Source organism: Rattus rattus, chromosome 8, assembly GCF_011064425.1.
Source record: "Rattus rattus isolate New Zealand chromosome 8, Rrattus_CSIRO_v1, whole genome shotgun sequence".
Lineage (NCBI taxonomy): Eukaryota > Metazoa > Chordata > Mammalia > Rodentia > Muridae > Rattus > Rattus rattus.
The window spans coordinates 81,214,212-81,230,244 of record NC_046161.1 but is presented as its reverse complement, the minus strand read 5'-3'; the positions used below and the strand labels follow the sequence as shown (position 1 = coordinate 81,230,244).

Genomic DNA, 16,033 nt, shown 5'->3' with positions numbered 1-16,033 from the left:
TCAGCTCAGGTTTCCGCCCTCAGCTCATCCCCTGCACCCTGAACCTGCTCTGCCTTCAGTAAGCAGTGTTCTGTTGCTAGCACTTAGCTCTCTGTCGGGTGAATTCCTTGTTGGTTTACTTGGTTAGCTTCTCAGCCATCTGTTTCTACAAGTGCACCAACCCAGCTTCTTGTTTGCCCCCATTTCCAGCAGCCAGTGCTGCACCTCAGAGACACTTGGAAAAAGGAATAGCTCAATTAGTGTCTGGTATGGAGTTAATTAGTGAATTAACACTATACCTCTCCCCACACACACACTTTTGGGCTTTCCTGTTGCTGTAGATATACTTCTTACTTTCCCACCTCTTCCTTTGTGAACAGATTGAGAAGCTGAAAACTGAGTCTGGGAGCCCAGCAACTCAGCAGAGGCTACGCTCAAAGGAAAGAGCTCTTGATGCCAAAAGAATTCAGGACCTGGAGCGGCAGGTAGGTGTTACAAACATTTAAAAAATTATTGAAGCACTTTTAATATATACAGTGCTTTGTTTCAGTGTTTCTCACAAGACATAATATGAAAGGATTTATGAAATCCTTAAAATGTGTAGCAGGTTGCATAACCCAGTTGGAAGATGGAAACCTATTGATGAGAGATCCTTCTGCCTTCCAGCTCTAGTCAACTTCTAGAAGGAGGAAGCAGACACTGGAAGCATTTGGGTATAGCGTTTATTTCCTGCCATTTGGGGGGCTGAAGCAGTAAGATCACTCGAACCCAGGAACTCAGGACAAGCTCGGGCAACATGGCAAAATCCTTTCTCTCTCTCTCAGAACAGAACAGAACTAGTCCATAGCCTGAACTTCCCCAAACCCAAAATAGGTGGGAAGGGAGTACAAAAAGATTTTAGAATTGGGAATGTTGCTAACTTGGGCAACATTACAGAGAAAACACCCTGCACCAAGAACATCCAGTGTCCCAGTCCCCTGGCTGTCAGCCTGAGACTCTCACAGGCTGGGCGTCTCAGGTATTCATTTCATGGACCATTAAAATGTTACTGTGACGCTTCTTAAAATGAAGGGATTTTTATTGAAGTAGTTTTGGAGGAATACAGTTGATTTCCTTCATTTTTAAAACATTCTGTATAGCATTTATATTACAGCTGAATATTAAACATCTTCCAGCCTTTGTTGAGGGAGCAGGACTTGTATAGTCTTCTATTCTCCTGGTTCCTAAACAGACAACTATTATTCCATCACAGACCTAAGACTGTGAGGTCATCACAGAGACAGGCGCTTTTATGAGGAGGAAAACTAAGTAAAAATTCAACCCTGTTCTTTCACAGGACCTTTCTGGTATTAAGAGGTATGCCTTAGTAATTTGGTTGCAGGGCCAAGAAAAGATTAGGTCAAACATAGCTTGGAGAGCTAGAGATTCACTAGTGAGTCTAGTGCAAAACTGTACTCAGGGGGCTTCGGGCTTAAGGGTTACCTTGACAAGCGTAGAAGCAGCTGTCAGGAACTGAGGGGACAGAGACAAAGGAGCAAGCCCATTAGATGATCTCTTTAAGAGAGATCATGTTGGACTGGATGTGTGCCAGTAAAGAAATGGGATGCTACCATGTGTGTAAGGGTCTGGGGAAATGCTTGCTGTCAAAGCCTGAAGCCGAGTTCAGTCCTTAGCCTCCAGCCACAGTCAGGCATGGTAGTGTGTACGTGCCACCCCAACACTAGAGGGAGGAGAACAGAAGTAAACCTGGGCTTACGGGGCAGCTACACAACAGGCCCAGCCCACCCTTGTCCACCAAGCCTGACTCTGGGAAAATCCCTATAAAATCATCTCCTAAGCCCACTCCTGAGAAATGGCGCCCAGGATTGACCTCCATTGGCTTCTGATTGCAAGTGCAGGTGTACACATACTCATATTCTCCTTCCTTCCCTCCGTGTCTGTCTGTCTCTCTGTCTCTCTGTCTCTCTCTCTCTGTCTCTCTCTCTCTGTCTTTCTCTCTCTCTCTCTCTCTCTCTCTCTCTCTCTCTGTCTTGTCTCCCCCCCCCCTCCCTCTCCCTCTCTCCCAAATGGTGCTCCATGTTGGCCAGAAACATACTCTTTATAAACATATACATCTTAGATTATATCCTTGAAAGTACTCCTGAGGACTATGTTAGTGAGGCTTGCTCCATGCACTCTGATGTGCCTGCTTGTCTGTCTGCTTGACCATTTCTGTTGTAATGGTGTTACACCTGGGTGTGGTGTACACTTGGAGTGTATCACAGTACAATGAGAATCACTCTGGGCCATGGCTGAGATAGATTAGCTGTAAGTAGAACATAAGAACATAACTGGGTTACTTGATAAGAAAAGGTTTACATTGTTTCTATTCATACTTTTATTTAATGGACTATTCATAGTTTGTCACTGAGACCTTTTTAAAATTTGCTTTGTGTACCAGTCATTTGTATCATTGACCAAAGAATAAAATTTTAACCCAAAATTCAAGAAAGTACAGATAGAATTTAACTTTTCTCTAAAAATGTATTATATATTTCATATGACATTTTAATATTAATATAAATCTATTTATTTTAACATTAATTTTAATCTAATTCTCTTTAATGTATGTGGCATATATATCTGCTCTAATGCTTAATAATTTACTCAGATATAACTATATTGTTACTACCAGAGGAAACGCCTCTGAAACTTGTCCAAGGGAAATAAACTTGTAATATGTACCCGATAGATCACGGATGCTAGTGAACTGTGAGTGCAGGCAGCTTTTAGAAATAGAAATGCTCGCTGCTGCCTTTGCAGATGGTGTGTCCTGAAATTTCTACTATGAATTGTCTATAAACATGATTTTGAGCCCTAGCAATTAGGAAAGGTAGTCCTTTTTTAAGACAAATTCATAAGAAAGGCCAACACTTACCAGTGTTCACTCTGTGCTAGTACTCTGCAAAAGCTTATCAAGATGGAAGCAAGTTGGTCCTCCCTGTGTGGACCCTGTGAGTTAATATTGCTGGCACCCTTGCTTCACTCATAAAGCAAGGATTTGGGTTGAGCAAGGTCCTCCGGTGGAGGACAGTCTTATCAGGCGTGCCCTAACACCGTCTACTCTGTGTCTTAGATCAGGTTTACTGCTCACTACGGGCAGCTGGAGAAGCATTTGACCACTGGGTTTAGTATGGAGTTCACAGGATACCATGGCCATACTTCACTGCAAAGCAGGCACAGGCACTGCACCTGGAATACCAAGCTGCAGCTGCCAGTCCAGTCTGCAGCTGTACGTCAGGTGGCTCAGATGCTCACCGTCAGTTGAGCAGGATAGCTGGATATGAGAAGGCAATCTTTTGAAAGGACGGCATCCTGTGCCTTTAATTCAGCCTGGAGACAGGCTGTAAGCATCCTTGACATGACCGCTGTGGCACTATCTCAGCTTAAATGTTGAACTGCTTTACCCTATGTGTATTTGTCAACTCACATGTGCTTAACACTCTCATAGGTTAAAGAAATGGAAGGGATTCTGAAGAGAAGGTATCCCAACTCTTTACCCGCTTTGATACTGGCTGCCTCGGCAGCTGGGGATTCAGTAGATAGAAATACGGTGGAGTTTATGGAGAGAAGGATAAAAAAGCTAGAAGCTGATCTGGAGGGCAAAGATGAAGAAGCCAAGAAAAGCCTTCGCACCATGGAACAGCAGTTTCAGAAAATGAAGGTAATGTGTAGGGTCGCAGAGATGGAGGCCCCAGCCCTTGCTTTAGCAAAGCACTCTGGGCATCCTTGCCCACCAGTGACTGCGTATAAAAGAAGTCTGAGTCCATCGTGTCTTCTTGAGCTCCACCAGCCACTCCTTTCTATTCCAGACAGAACAGTCAAGTATAAGATACCTTTCTGTACCCCTGCTGGTATTAGAGTCAGAAGGGAAAAGTCAGGGCGAATAGATTGAAACACCTCTGCCGTGTGTTCAGAAGCAAAGGAGAGAAGACCCTGTCACTACTGATTCATCTCACTGAAGTTCCTCTCGTCATGGGTGTGAGGAGGAGATAAGGCAGAGGCACCCACCTTGGAGGTGGGATGGGCTACTGAAGAGCACCCTTGCCCAGGAGTTCCTTACTTTCCAGATTTTCCATTCTTCTAAGTGCCGAGACAGACCAAGGATGCAAAAGGACATGGCATACCAATTGCTCTTTCCTCTGCTGCCCAGCCTGACCAAGGCAGGTGCTGCTTCGTGAGAGTGGCCACCCCCTGATGTGCGGGCTTCAGTCTTTACATTCCTTTAGTGCTGCTTTGCAAGCCTGTGGCATCCAGCTCTGATTAGTTCCTTCTCATATTTGTAAACATTTACCCCAGCTCTATCAGGTTCCTCTTACCCCACCTCATATCTTTGTCTATATGTGCACATACCCTCTCCCTCACATATATCTCTGTCTGTATGCATGTGCACATACCCTCTCCCCCACACATATCTCTGTCTGTATGCATGTGCACATACCTTCTCCCCCACACACATATCTCTGTCTGTATGCATGTGCACATACCCTCTCCCTCACACACACATCTCTGTCTGTATACATGTGCACATACCCTCTCCCTCACACACATATCTCTGTCTGTATGCATGTGCACATACCCTCTCCCTCACACACATATCTCTGTCTGTGTGCACATACCCTCTCCCTCACACACATATCTCTGTCTGTATGCATGTGCACATACCCTCTCCCTCACACACATATCTCTGTCTGTGTGCACATACCCTCTCCCTCACACACATATCTCTGTCTGTGTGCACATACCCTCTCCCTCACACATATCTCTGTCTGTATACATGTGCACATACCCTCTCCCTCACACACATATCTCTGTCTGTATGCATGTGCACATACCCTCTCCCTCACACATATCTCTGTATGCATGTGCACATACCCTCTCCCTCACACATATCTCTGTCTATATGCATGTGCACATACCCTCTCCCTCACACACATATCTCTGTCCGTATACATGTGCACATACCCTCTCCCTCACTCACATCTCTGTCTGTGTGCACATACCCTCTCCCTCACACACATATCTCTGTCTGTATGCATGTGCACATACCCTCTCCCTCACACACATATCTCTGTCTGTATACATGTGCACATACCCTCTCCCTCACTCACATCTCTGTCTGTGTGCACATACCCTCTCCCTCACACACATATCTGTCTGTATGCATGTGCACATACCCTCTCCCTCACACACATATCTCTGTCTGTATACATGTGCACATACCCTCTCCCTCACTCACATCTCTGTCTGTGTGCACATACCCTCTCCCTCACACACATATCTCTGTCTGTATGCATGTGCACATACCCTCTCCCTCACACACATATCTGTCTGTATACATGTGCACATACCCTCTCCCCCGCACATATCTCTGTCTGTGTGCACATACCCTCTCCCTCACACATATCTCTGTCTATGTGTGCACATACCCTCTCCCTCACACATATCTCTGTCTATGTGCACATACCCTCTCCCACACACACCCTTAAGGTTGTTGCTCTGGGGTTACATTAAGGGTTTTGTGTGTGCTAGACAGTTCCTTACCTCTGAGCCACAGTTACCCCATGCACTTCCATGTTTGCTGATGCCCCTTGAGCAACTTCTGTGTGATTATATTAAATATCTAGTATTTAATACATACTTTAATCAATTAACCTGATTATAATTACTATTTAAAGTTCACTGAACACATAGGGATTGTAGGGTAAAGTCTAACCTACACCCTGTTTCTGTGCCTATAAATCTATGTACACTAACTTTTTTTTTTTTTTTTTTTTTTTTTTTTTTTTTTTCAGAGCTGGGACCAACCCAGGGCCTTGCGCTTCCTAGGCACGCCTCTACCACTGAGCTAAGTCCCCAACCCCACTAACTTTTCTTCTTACAGTTCCCTATCCTGTTCCGCTCCTGCCCTTCCTCACACGGCCTGCCACCTCCTGCTCTCATTTCTGATTTTTGGTGGAGACTAACATTCAATAACCTTTGTGTGCCTTCCTGTTTCTAGACAGCCCTGTAACTGCTTGCCCCTTTTGACTCACCCTTGAAGACCAAATGTCAACCTGCTGTCTCCACGCAGACTTCCTGCCTCCTCCGGTCTGCAGACATCAGCTGCCTCGGCCCTGTTCTGTGTTTCTTTCCTGCAGGTGTCACAGGACGTGGCAGCTGTTGTGCTGCTCTCCTCCCCCAGACCTTTATCTGGTTGAAAACACAGCTGAAGATCAATAGAGCCAGGCCCAGTGCCTCGTATGAAGTTGTAGCTCAGTGAATGCTCATAAATGAGCAAACATCGGTGCCCGACTCAAGTAGAATGACCTTTATTGTTTATATTCCATTGCTTTACAAGTCCAGCATAAAAGTTCTAAGCTGTTGTACTCCCTGTTTGAAGATGTATTGTTCTCAGGAGGTAGAAGCAAGAGGGTCACAAGTTCAAGGCCATCATAAGCCTCTCTCAAAAACAGAACAAAGCAAATGGAAAACGTACCGTATCTCAAACACTTCAATACCTCCAGCTGCTTTCTGTGTTTATCCTCAGAGTACAACAGCTTGCATGAAGAAGCAGCCGCATAAGTTAACAGTAATGGTTGGTTTAACACTGATAAAGTGTCAATTCAATACTTTAGTAAGCCTCAACTAGTTTTTTTCTTTTTGACACAGGATCTCATGTATCTCAAACTGGCCTTGAATTCACTAGGCAGTCAACAGATAAACTCCCAATCCTCCTGCTTCCACCTTTTAAGTTCTGGGGTTGCATCCATGGGCCACTACGCCTGTCTCTTAAGTTTAAGATTTAAAACATTTGAGGTCTTTATAAGCACACATTACTTAATATATATGAATCAATTTTTTAAATGATATAGTTACACCCTTCAAAGAATAAGAGCTCAGTACGTCTGATTTTCAGAGAAAGTTAAAGACAGGAATATGTGAGTGTTTGGACAGAGGACTCATAGGAACACAGGGCTTCAGTAAGTAATGATGTGTTTGGAGGGCTGTAATGGGGTCTGAATTCTTTCCTCAGATTCAGTATGAACAGCGGCTGGAGGAGCAGGAGCAGATGCTTGCCCACAGGCAGAGGGAAGCTCCACAGAACCAGCATAACAGCTCATCCAGGCTCAAGGCACTCGAGACAGAACTTGGGGGCATAAAGGAAGCCCACGAGATCACTGTAAGAAAGCTGGAGGCTGAGATAGATGTTCTTAAACATCAGAATGCTCACTTAGAGCACAAGAAGAATGACAAAGAGGATCAGGACCTCCAGTCCATAGAGTTCCAGGTAGAGCAGGCGCAGGCTAGGGCAAAGCTGGCCAGACTCAATGAAGAACTGGCGGCGAAAGGGAGAGAGATACAAGACCTTACAAAAACTGTGGAGAGGCTCCAGAAGGAGAGAAGGATGATGCTGTCTAGGCAGAGTCCCAGAGGCAGAGAAGAGATGGCTGCCAAAAGGCTGAAGAAAGAAATTTTGCATCCAAATAGTGGAAATGCAAATGCCTTCTCTGAAACATTGGGTGGCAAACTGTATCACCCACACACCTTCACTGACTCTCACATTTCGGAGGTCTTAGAAGAAAACTACAGGTTGAGAAGTGAGCTGGAGGGGTTGACTTTAGAGAGAGAGAAGCTGAAGACGGAATCTGAAGCTGCCATGTGCCAACTGGAAAGCTCCATGAAAAGGTAAAGGTTAGATTGTTCATGCACACACAGGAACACAAAGGGGCTGGTGTTTTAATTATGAGGCATATTTTGTCTGTAATAGCTTCACCTTGTAACACATTCAGAACTACATTGCAATTGCTTGATTGTTGGAGTGCTTGCCTTCTGTATGTGAAAGCCTGAGTTTGGTCCCAGCTCCACAGAACAGGGTGTGTGGTGGATCCATGCCATGCTCAGTCAAGCACTTGATAGAGGCAGGGGATCAGCAGTCCCAAGTCATTCTTGGCTGCGTAGCAAGCAAGAGACCAACTTGGGATACATGAGGCTGGTCTGTTTATTCTATGGCGTGTGCAGTAGTATGTGAAGACAGGATTCTCAGTGCAGTGACTTTCCTACTGGATGAAGCACCAGATTCTGGTGACCTGACACCTCCATGCCAGGCCTTTTACTCACACTCATCTCCCTGCAGGCTCCTTCCCTGCCCACTGCTAACTCAGTTCCAACTACAGTCGTTTTTACCTCCTTTATTGCTCGAGTTTACTGTCTAGAAGATGCTATATGCTTATAAATGTTCCCACCTGTACCACCTTCCTTATTTCTCCCTTATTTCTCTCTCAATCATCTTGCTTTAAATTTTAATATAATAATAATAATAATAATAATAATAATAATAATCCTTAAATGTCCTCATAGTCATCTGGTTGCTGTGTCCTTCAGAAACTCCAACTCCCTTAAATTTCAATGCCAACTTTCTCTGCCTAGAGTCTCAAATCCCTTGGCCACTCTGGTTCAGTCTCTGGGCCTAACTTGCATGTTTCTTTGTTTCTGTTGCTCAGTTGTGTTTGAAATTCTACTTCCTCCACAAATCCTTTCTTGGCAACTTTCAGAAGATTGCTTACTCCCACCCACAACTCCACATAAGCATTGATTTTTCCAGCCCGGTAGCTCCCACAGAACAGATAGGAGATCACATTGCTTTTGCATGCATACAGCTGCCTGGACGCATTCATGCAGGATGAGCATGGGAACAGCAGCCGCAGTGCATGTGGATTGATGGACAGCAGCGTTGGCGACTGATCTCCACGGTAGCCACATTCTGAACTCCATTTCTCCAGTACTGAATCTAGGTGTTTAAAGGGAGAATCGGGGAGAATGGCATTCTTTGCTAGAAACAATTTGAAATTATTTTGCCATTTGAAGTTCCTTAGAGGAAATTGTCTTTAAGTTCTGCTATGTTGTTGGTCTGCTTCTCGGATATGAGAAGTCTTCTAGGCCTGGACTGAGAGTGCTCTTACTATAACTGAGCTGTTATGAGCGTTTTTGGTTTTTATGCTTTTCCTAGAACACTAACTGTGCTGCTTCCTTAGAGAAGTAGCAAATAAAGTCTGTCATTGTAAGTTGCCATTTTAGTTCTTAGCAGCAGTGATTTGTCACCTCAACACTGGGATGCATGTACTTTGTCAAAGAGACAAACAAATTATCACATATACGATACAAATTAAGTAAATAATTCCTTATCTGAGAATTAGCATAAAATTTCTGTATTCTCACAGCATGACACTATCTGTGTAGTCAATTGCATGCCCAAATATTTGTGAGCTGCCAATAAAAACCCCTGAGGATTTTAAAGGAAACTGCTGTGCTTATCCAGATAAGAACCCGAGTGAGAAATCTGAGTGTACCGTAAAAGACAGAATGACTAAGCATCTGCTTGACATTCAGACGGGTGAACGGAACATAGGAGTCCTTGGAGAATATAGCTCCAGATGGAGGGGAGAGTGGAAGGTCCAAATAGTAAACTCCATTTGGGCTTGACTTGATCTGAACAGTTCACAGATCTGCACCCTTGGTGTACCCTGAGTGTCACTTTTCCTAAGCCCACTCCTCTTATACAACCTAGAAAATGCTAGTGCGTGAGCGATTAGAGAAGCTGGAAGTGTCCTGTTGACACAGCTGGTGTGCAGCAAATAGAACTCCTGCTGCTGCTGCTTCTAGGCTTTGAGTAATGTGTGGGCCACCTGAGTTACGTGAGTGCGAGCCACTTTCCATGCTGTCTTGTGTTTGTCCTAGGGTCAAGGACGATGCAGCAGCACACATTGCATCCCTCAAAGCAGCTCATGAGAGGGAAATAGAGAAACTCCTTTGCCAAAATGCAGTAGAAAATTCCTCTTCCAGAGTAGCTGAACTGAATCGCAAAATCGCAACTCAAGAGGTAACTGGTCTTTCTAAGACTTTAGTGATGTATTTTTAAGACTGTTGACAGAATATGATTTAAAGTGGAAATGTTCTTTTTCAGGCTGATGATACAAATGGGAAATAATTATTGACTTGATTTTTATACATATAGAAGGGATACCATTACTATATATTTAACATTTTACCTTAAAATTATGCCCTATAAGTGTTTCTACAGACTGTCCCTACAGTTCTCAGATCTTCCTCTACATAGGTGGTCACAGGTGGCGGTCACAGGGGCTGAGGTATGTCTAGCTGACTAGGACCTTTTCACTAGGGCTCGCTCCCTCCCCCACCCCAAGTCCCAAATGACAAATGCTTACCTCATGCTCTCTTCCTGCTTGTTGCCGTTCATCATAGAACAAATAATGACTCCAGCCGGTGAGGCCCTAGGGTAAAGTAATGGTCAGAGCATTACTCCAGCCCATAGGAGCACAGCTTTCAACCACTGTGATTGGGGAAACTGTCAGTCATCAGCATTTCCTGCAATGGCTGTCCTCCTTGGGTGACAAGTACTTTGAATATCTGAAAAGAGCTGCCAGGTGGCTGTTTTCTGTACTTTACACAAGACAGTTTAAAACAGCGTACAGGAAGGAGACATCAGCTGTGGTGAGTTCTGTACTTTACACAGACAGTTTAAAACAGCGTACAGGAAGGAGACATCAGCTGTGGTGAGTTCTGTACTTTACACAAGACAGTTTAAAACAGCGTACAGGAAGGAGACATCAGCTGTGGTGAGTGGAACTAAGTGTTCCTTCTGCTTCTCGGCCTTTTCAAAGACGTCGTTCAGAAGACAAGCTAAAGGGAGGCTGCAAGAAGGCCATGCCTTCCTGCCACCTCTCCCACCGGTCACCGCTTCCTATCCTTGTAATTACCAAGAAAAAAACCTTCATTGACTGATTGAAGAAATTTAAATAAGGACAGGTTACTAAGAATTTTTAAACCACTAAACCATCAGCTGCCAACTGCTGTTAGCCTTTTGAGAGATGCCCTGTTACAAAGGGCTACATGTTGGAGCACCTAGGGGATGAAATGCAAGGGAGTCAGGACAGTTCCTACAGTGTAGTGAGACAGATTTTAAATGCTATTCTGAAGTATTTTTCGAAGTGGCACTCCAGGCAGCCCTGCGGAGCCTCTCCAGGTGACAGAAGGCAGCTGGCACTGCACCGAGGTGATTTGCAGAGAGTCTGGGACAGTGAGAGAGCAGTGCTGTAAACTGCAGTAACTAACACACAGTGTGCTCTCCTGAGATGGTGAATATAACATTGCAAAATGTGAGCTCCATGAAGTGGGCGCCATCTCCTCCTCACTATAATGGTGAAGGTCTAGTTCCACAGAGGAGAGAGCTGAGCCTCCCCACTCTCTCAGAATGTCTGATGGAAGTCTGTTCAGGGAGTCCATGTCCTTTATCTAAAATTATGAACTTGATGTTTTTAGTTCACAGATACTATAACCTTTTAATTAAGAAAAAAACTAACATCCTATGTATTCACAAACTATAACACTAATCCGGTACATTTCCAAAGCTTACACTTTGCAGAGGTTTTCTTCTAAAGGTTTTTTCAGTCCTGAGTTGGCTTTCTTACATGATCTATATAGTATTCAAGGTTAGCCAGATAATTCTCCGACCTTCTCAGTCCCCAAGACCAGATGAGGTCAGGTGAATTCAGAGTTGTATGGCTGGAGACTAACTCCACTTGTCCTAATTCCCTAGGTTCTTCTAAAACATTTCCAAGGTCAAGTTAATGAGCTGCAGGGCAAACAGGAATCCCTTTCACTTTCTCAAGTTCGAGAAGAAATCCTACAAAAACAGGTAAGAAATAGCCAAAATACTGGGTTAAATAAATCCTCTTAGAAATATCAGTTATGTTCATATTTATGTATAGATTTTTTTCAAACAAATGCACACACTAACATAACCTAGAAGTCTTTGTCACATATAGAAAATTCATTAGTAACTTACTATAAAGTCTGCTTTCTAAAAAGTAATCAATTTAGAAATGAAAACCAAAATCTGTTCTAATATGACTTACACAGTACAAGCCTCATATGACTTACACAGTACAAGCCTCATATGACTTACACAGTACAAGCCTCATATGACTTACACAGTACAAGCCTCATATGACTTACATAGTACAAGCCTCATATGACTTACACAGTACAAGCCTCATATGACTTACATAGTACAAGCCTCATATGACTGTAACCAGTAGGTCTTGTAGCTTTACTATGTACAGGGTTCCTAAGCAAAACTGCGAACAAAGCCACCCCCTCAAGATCCAGAGTTCCCTGCCAAAAGGCCTGGGACATCAAAAGCCTAATACTACATGGCTGGTGAGAATGGTAGTGTTTATGGTGGCTTGTTTCAAGTTACTGTGGAAAGTAGGAAGACTCCAGACAAAAACCTACAGATGCAGTCACAGCTATCCCTGGGTGGGACTTTAGCAGCACCAACCTAGCAACAAAGACTGAGAAGCCATAGGCCCAAAGCCAGCACACAGAATGCTGCTTGTCAGTCTATCCCTAGCCCCTCTGGTAAACTGCCTGACACAAGCCAACACTTATGTCCCTCTGGCTGGCAGAAACCAGAGTTCTCACTCTTTTGGACCAGAGTCCCAAAAGCCAAGCTATCAGAACATGAGAATAAAAAGGAGAAGTGTATCCGTTTATAAAAATTGTTAGATCCCCAATCCTTTACTCGACTTGAGTAACAAGGCTTGTAAGACCTGGCATGGCCTCTGCCTGTGAGTCTCCTCCAGCAGATGGCAAAAGAGACAACTAATCCATGGCCTCTCAAGAGCTTCACAATCCACAGCCGCATGCCACACGCAACAGTTAGCACAGAAGGGAGGAAGGAACAATGAAAGACTTCACCGTCCCCCTCACTGAGTACAGCATGTGGCTCACGCCTGTAAGCTTAGCACTCTGCAGACTGAGGCCATTCCACGCTACAGGCAGAGGAAGGCCTTGTTTCAAAAAGCCAGAGAGAAAAGGGGAGGGATGGATACGATGGGATGGGATGGATGGACGGACGGACGGACGGAGAACATTGGCTGTAGCGAGAACTCTCACGTTACCTTAGCTGCTGCTAGCTTCCCTAGGATCCCATCCACAAGTTCCAGGAAGAGTTGGGTTTCCAGAAAGCCTTGTCTGAGTCTCTAGAAACTGTCAGGGAAAATAACATCCGTCAGTTCTATGAGTGCTTAGTGGGACAGGCTTGTGTAACCAGCAACACATTAATTAGGTTCAAGAAAAGCAAACAGGTTGATTGGCGCTCACTGTACGGAGCAAGCAGGAGAAAACACAGTACAGAATGCCGGCTCAGTGGCTTAGAGCTCTGCCTACAGCAAGCAAACGTACGTGGACACAGCAGGACACAGAAAAGGAACTGGATTTCAAAGGCGGGGGCAGTAGGAAGGGGTAAATGGAAGAAAACTTTCAGAGTGAGGTTTGATTTCAGACTTGTCGAAAGTCTTCTTGGCTGGGCTGACAGGAGCCAAGCTGTTGCCAGTAAAAGATTCTGTATCCTACCTTAACCAGAAAAGGCTACAGGGAGAGCCTTTTCTGTTCGCTAGGTCGTGGTTATCGTGGTTATTATCCACTGAAAAACCTGTCAAAGAGACACATTAGAGTTTGTCTTCCTGCGACACTGACAGTCATCAGACTGTGTCACCAGATGCAGGCTTCTCTGGAAAACCACCGCCACTCATTGGTTGAGGGTCCCTTTGATTCTAGGAAGGTGTGTGTGTGTGTGTATTCACTTGCATTTCACTGCTCAAGAAACACACAGAATCTTGTTAGCCATAATCAATCATTAAGCTTTCAGGATCTCACAGAATTGAAGGAAAGCTTTTAGAACAAGCAATGGCAGGAAATATACGTTTATGTTTGCTGGGCCAAAGAGCAAGGTCACTTCTAACCAACCTGTCTTCCTGTTACTGTCTTGTTAATTTGTTGACACAGTGATGATTAAGGCAGTTCTTATTAAGAGTAGCCAAGATATGTAAAAATGACAGCATTATTATACTGTTTTCTGCTGCTGTGGAAGCACCTGAAGACTGATGATTTATCAGAAAGCACTGTTAGTGCAGACACCCAAGAGCATCATGCCAGTAGCTGCTGGAGCCTTATACTACATATCCCGCAGTAGAAGACAGAAGGGCAAGAGAGGGCCAAGCATCCTTTTCTAATAGCCTATTTCCAGAATAACTTCCCGCTCCTTCTCTAACAACTTGGTCCACTCGTGAACTGGGGAGGACACACAGAAAGCTAACCAGCTTTGTCCCTCTAAGACTCCATAAGCCACTGTCTGCTGATAGAGATGTGCTCTGCTTCTTCCTATCCATTTACCGGAGCTGCTGTAGCATTGCTAATGCCATAGCCTTGTGTATACTGAGGCATTCCATCTCAATTTAAAGGGAAAATGAACTGTTCCCACCTCTGAACTCAGGAATTATCTAAGCTGAACTTTCGCCATGATAAACTAGGCAGTAACAAAGCCCAGCTTCTCTGCTTTCTCAGGAGTCACAGTCCTGTGAGCTTTTCATTACCCAGCAGCTGAAGGCAGCTAATTCATGCATTCGCTCAGGGAAAGGGTGAATCCTGTCATTTTGCATAGCTGCCAATGAAGGTACACTATACATCCTTAAACAGTGGTCAATCCTGTTAGATATTTTGCTAGTTTGTATTTGTAAAAATACTTTATAAGGACCATCAGAAAGCTGTGACTTAGAAGACTTCGAAATATAGTTGAAGCAAAGACCCTCAGTGTCCTTGGGAATTTACCTCTCTCACTTAGGGAGCTAATGCCAGGAGTTGGAAAGGGCTTTCTATAGATGGCATGTTGGTACCAAGCCTCTGGACCAGACAACATCCATCTGTGTCCCATTTATTAGGAATGTGACTACCAACACAAGTGCCAGCCCCACCAGCACTTTCTCCCTGTGGCCTGGGAGCGTCCTCTTCCATGCTGTGCAGCTAAAGACTATAAATAGCATAGACATGACCCCTCACCCAGAACTCACAACCACTCTCATGAATCTGCAGTCTAGACTATGGAGGTGCCCATGGACAGGGCCATCACAGTCACTGCCAAGGAGATCGCAGAGACTGCACTGTAAGATCATCCACCACAGAAACCCAGTCATCTACCCAACTGACACCCTGTAGCCTTCCTATAGAAGCTACTCCCAAAAGTTGGGGAAGACAGCTACATTGGGTTCAGTGGCACCAATACCACAGCATAAGAGACATGAAATAATATCCTCTAAAAAACATAATTTTCCAGAATCCTCATTTTGAAAGAAACTTATAAAATGCCTGAAAAATAATTCAAACAAATGATCGTAAGGAAATTCATGCAAGAGAATATAGGAAACTAGAACAAAGAAATGAGAGCAATTCCAAATATGAATGAAAATTTCACTAAAGAAGTAAGAGACTGTAAATGAAAGAGGAGCGGTCCATGCAGCCAGTGGAACACCGTTAAGTGGACCAAGGTTTGCATAGTAGGAGTTGCAGAAGGAAGAGACACAAGCATAAAAGTCTGTCTGATAAAGTATTCAGCTGTCTCCCAAATCTTCTACGAGATCAAAGGATCCCCCACGCCCAACTAGATCCTCACTGAGGCAGGTTCCGATCAATGCATTAACATTAAAGATGGGAAATTCTAAACTTCTGTGTTTTCCAGGACAAAAGCATCAAATTACTAGGGTTTTGAAATCCCGGTAGATAGAAATATTTCTGGTGGTCAGTATTTCTGGTGAACTCTTTAAAAAAAATCTGTTAAAAGTGATTTAGAAGTATTCAGTAAAGTTTCAGGATGTAAAAATCAGCATATAGGGTCTAGAGAGATGACTCAGCAGTTAAGAGCACTGGCTCACAACAGTCTGCGACCACCTCCAGTGACACAGTCTGGGTGAAGTCCTCTTTCTAAAGTAGAGTGACCATTCCTTATTGACATAACAGACTTTGGTTGACATTTTATAGCTACTGAGCATGGGTTAAATATTCATATAGGATATTAGATGTTAGAAATTAGAAGCTATAAAATCTCCTATATTCCCCAATGCCCCAAATGCATTTGTTACCCCCTTTCCTATTTCCACAGGAGAACAAACAGTGTGGAGTT

The 16,033-nt window shown here is 44.1% G+C and overlaps 1 protein-coding gene across 1 annotated transcript in view; it reads left to right on the top strand.

The window, feature by feature from the left end:
* Window positions 1-16,033, top strand: part of Cep162 (centrosomal protein 162) — a 60,201-nt gene that overhangs the window by 38,196 nt on the left and 5,972 nt on the right. The window contains exons 20-24 of the mRNA XM_032909797.1: window positions 360-464; window positions 3,470-3,682; window positions 7,034-7,686; window positions 9,736-9,877; window positions 11,615-11,713. Of these exons, the coding sequence (XP_032765688.1) occupies window positions 360-464; window positions 3,470-3,682; window positions 7,034-7,686; window positions 9,736-9,877; window positions 11,615-11,713 (1,212 nt within the window). The remainder of the gene's footprint in view (window positions 1-359; window positions 465-3,469; window positions 3,683-7,033; window positions 7,687-9,735; window positions 9,878-11,614; window positions 11,714-16,033) is intronic.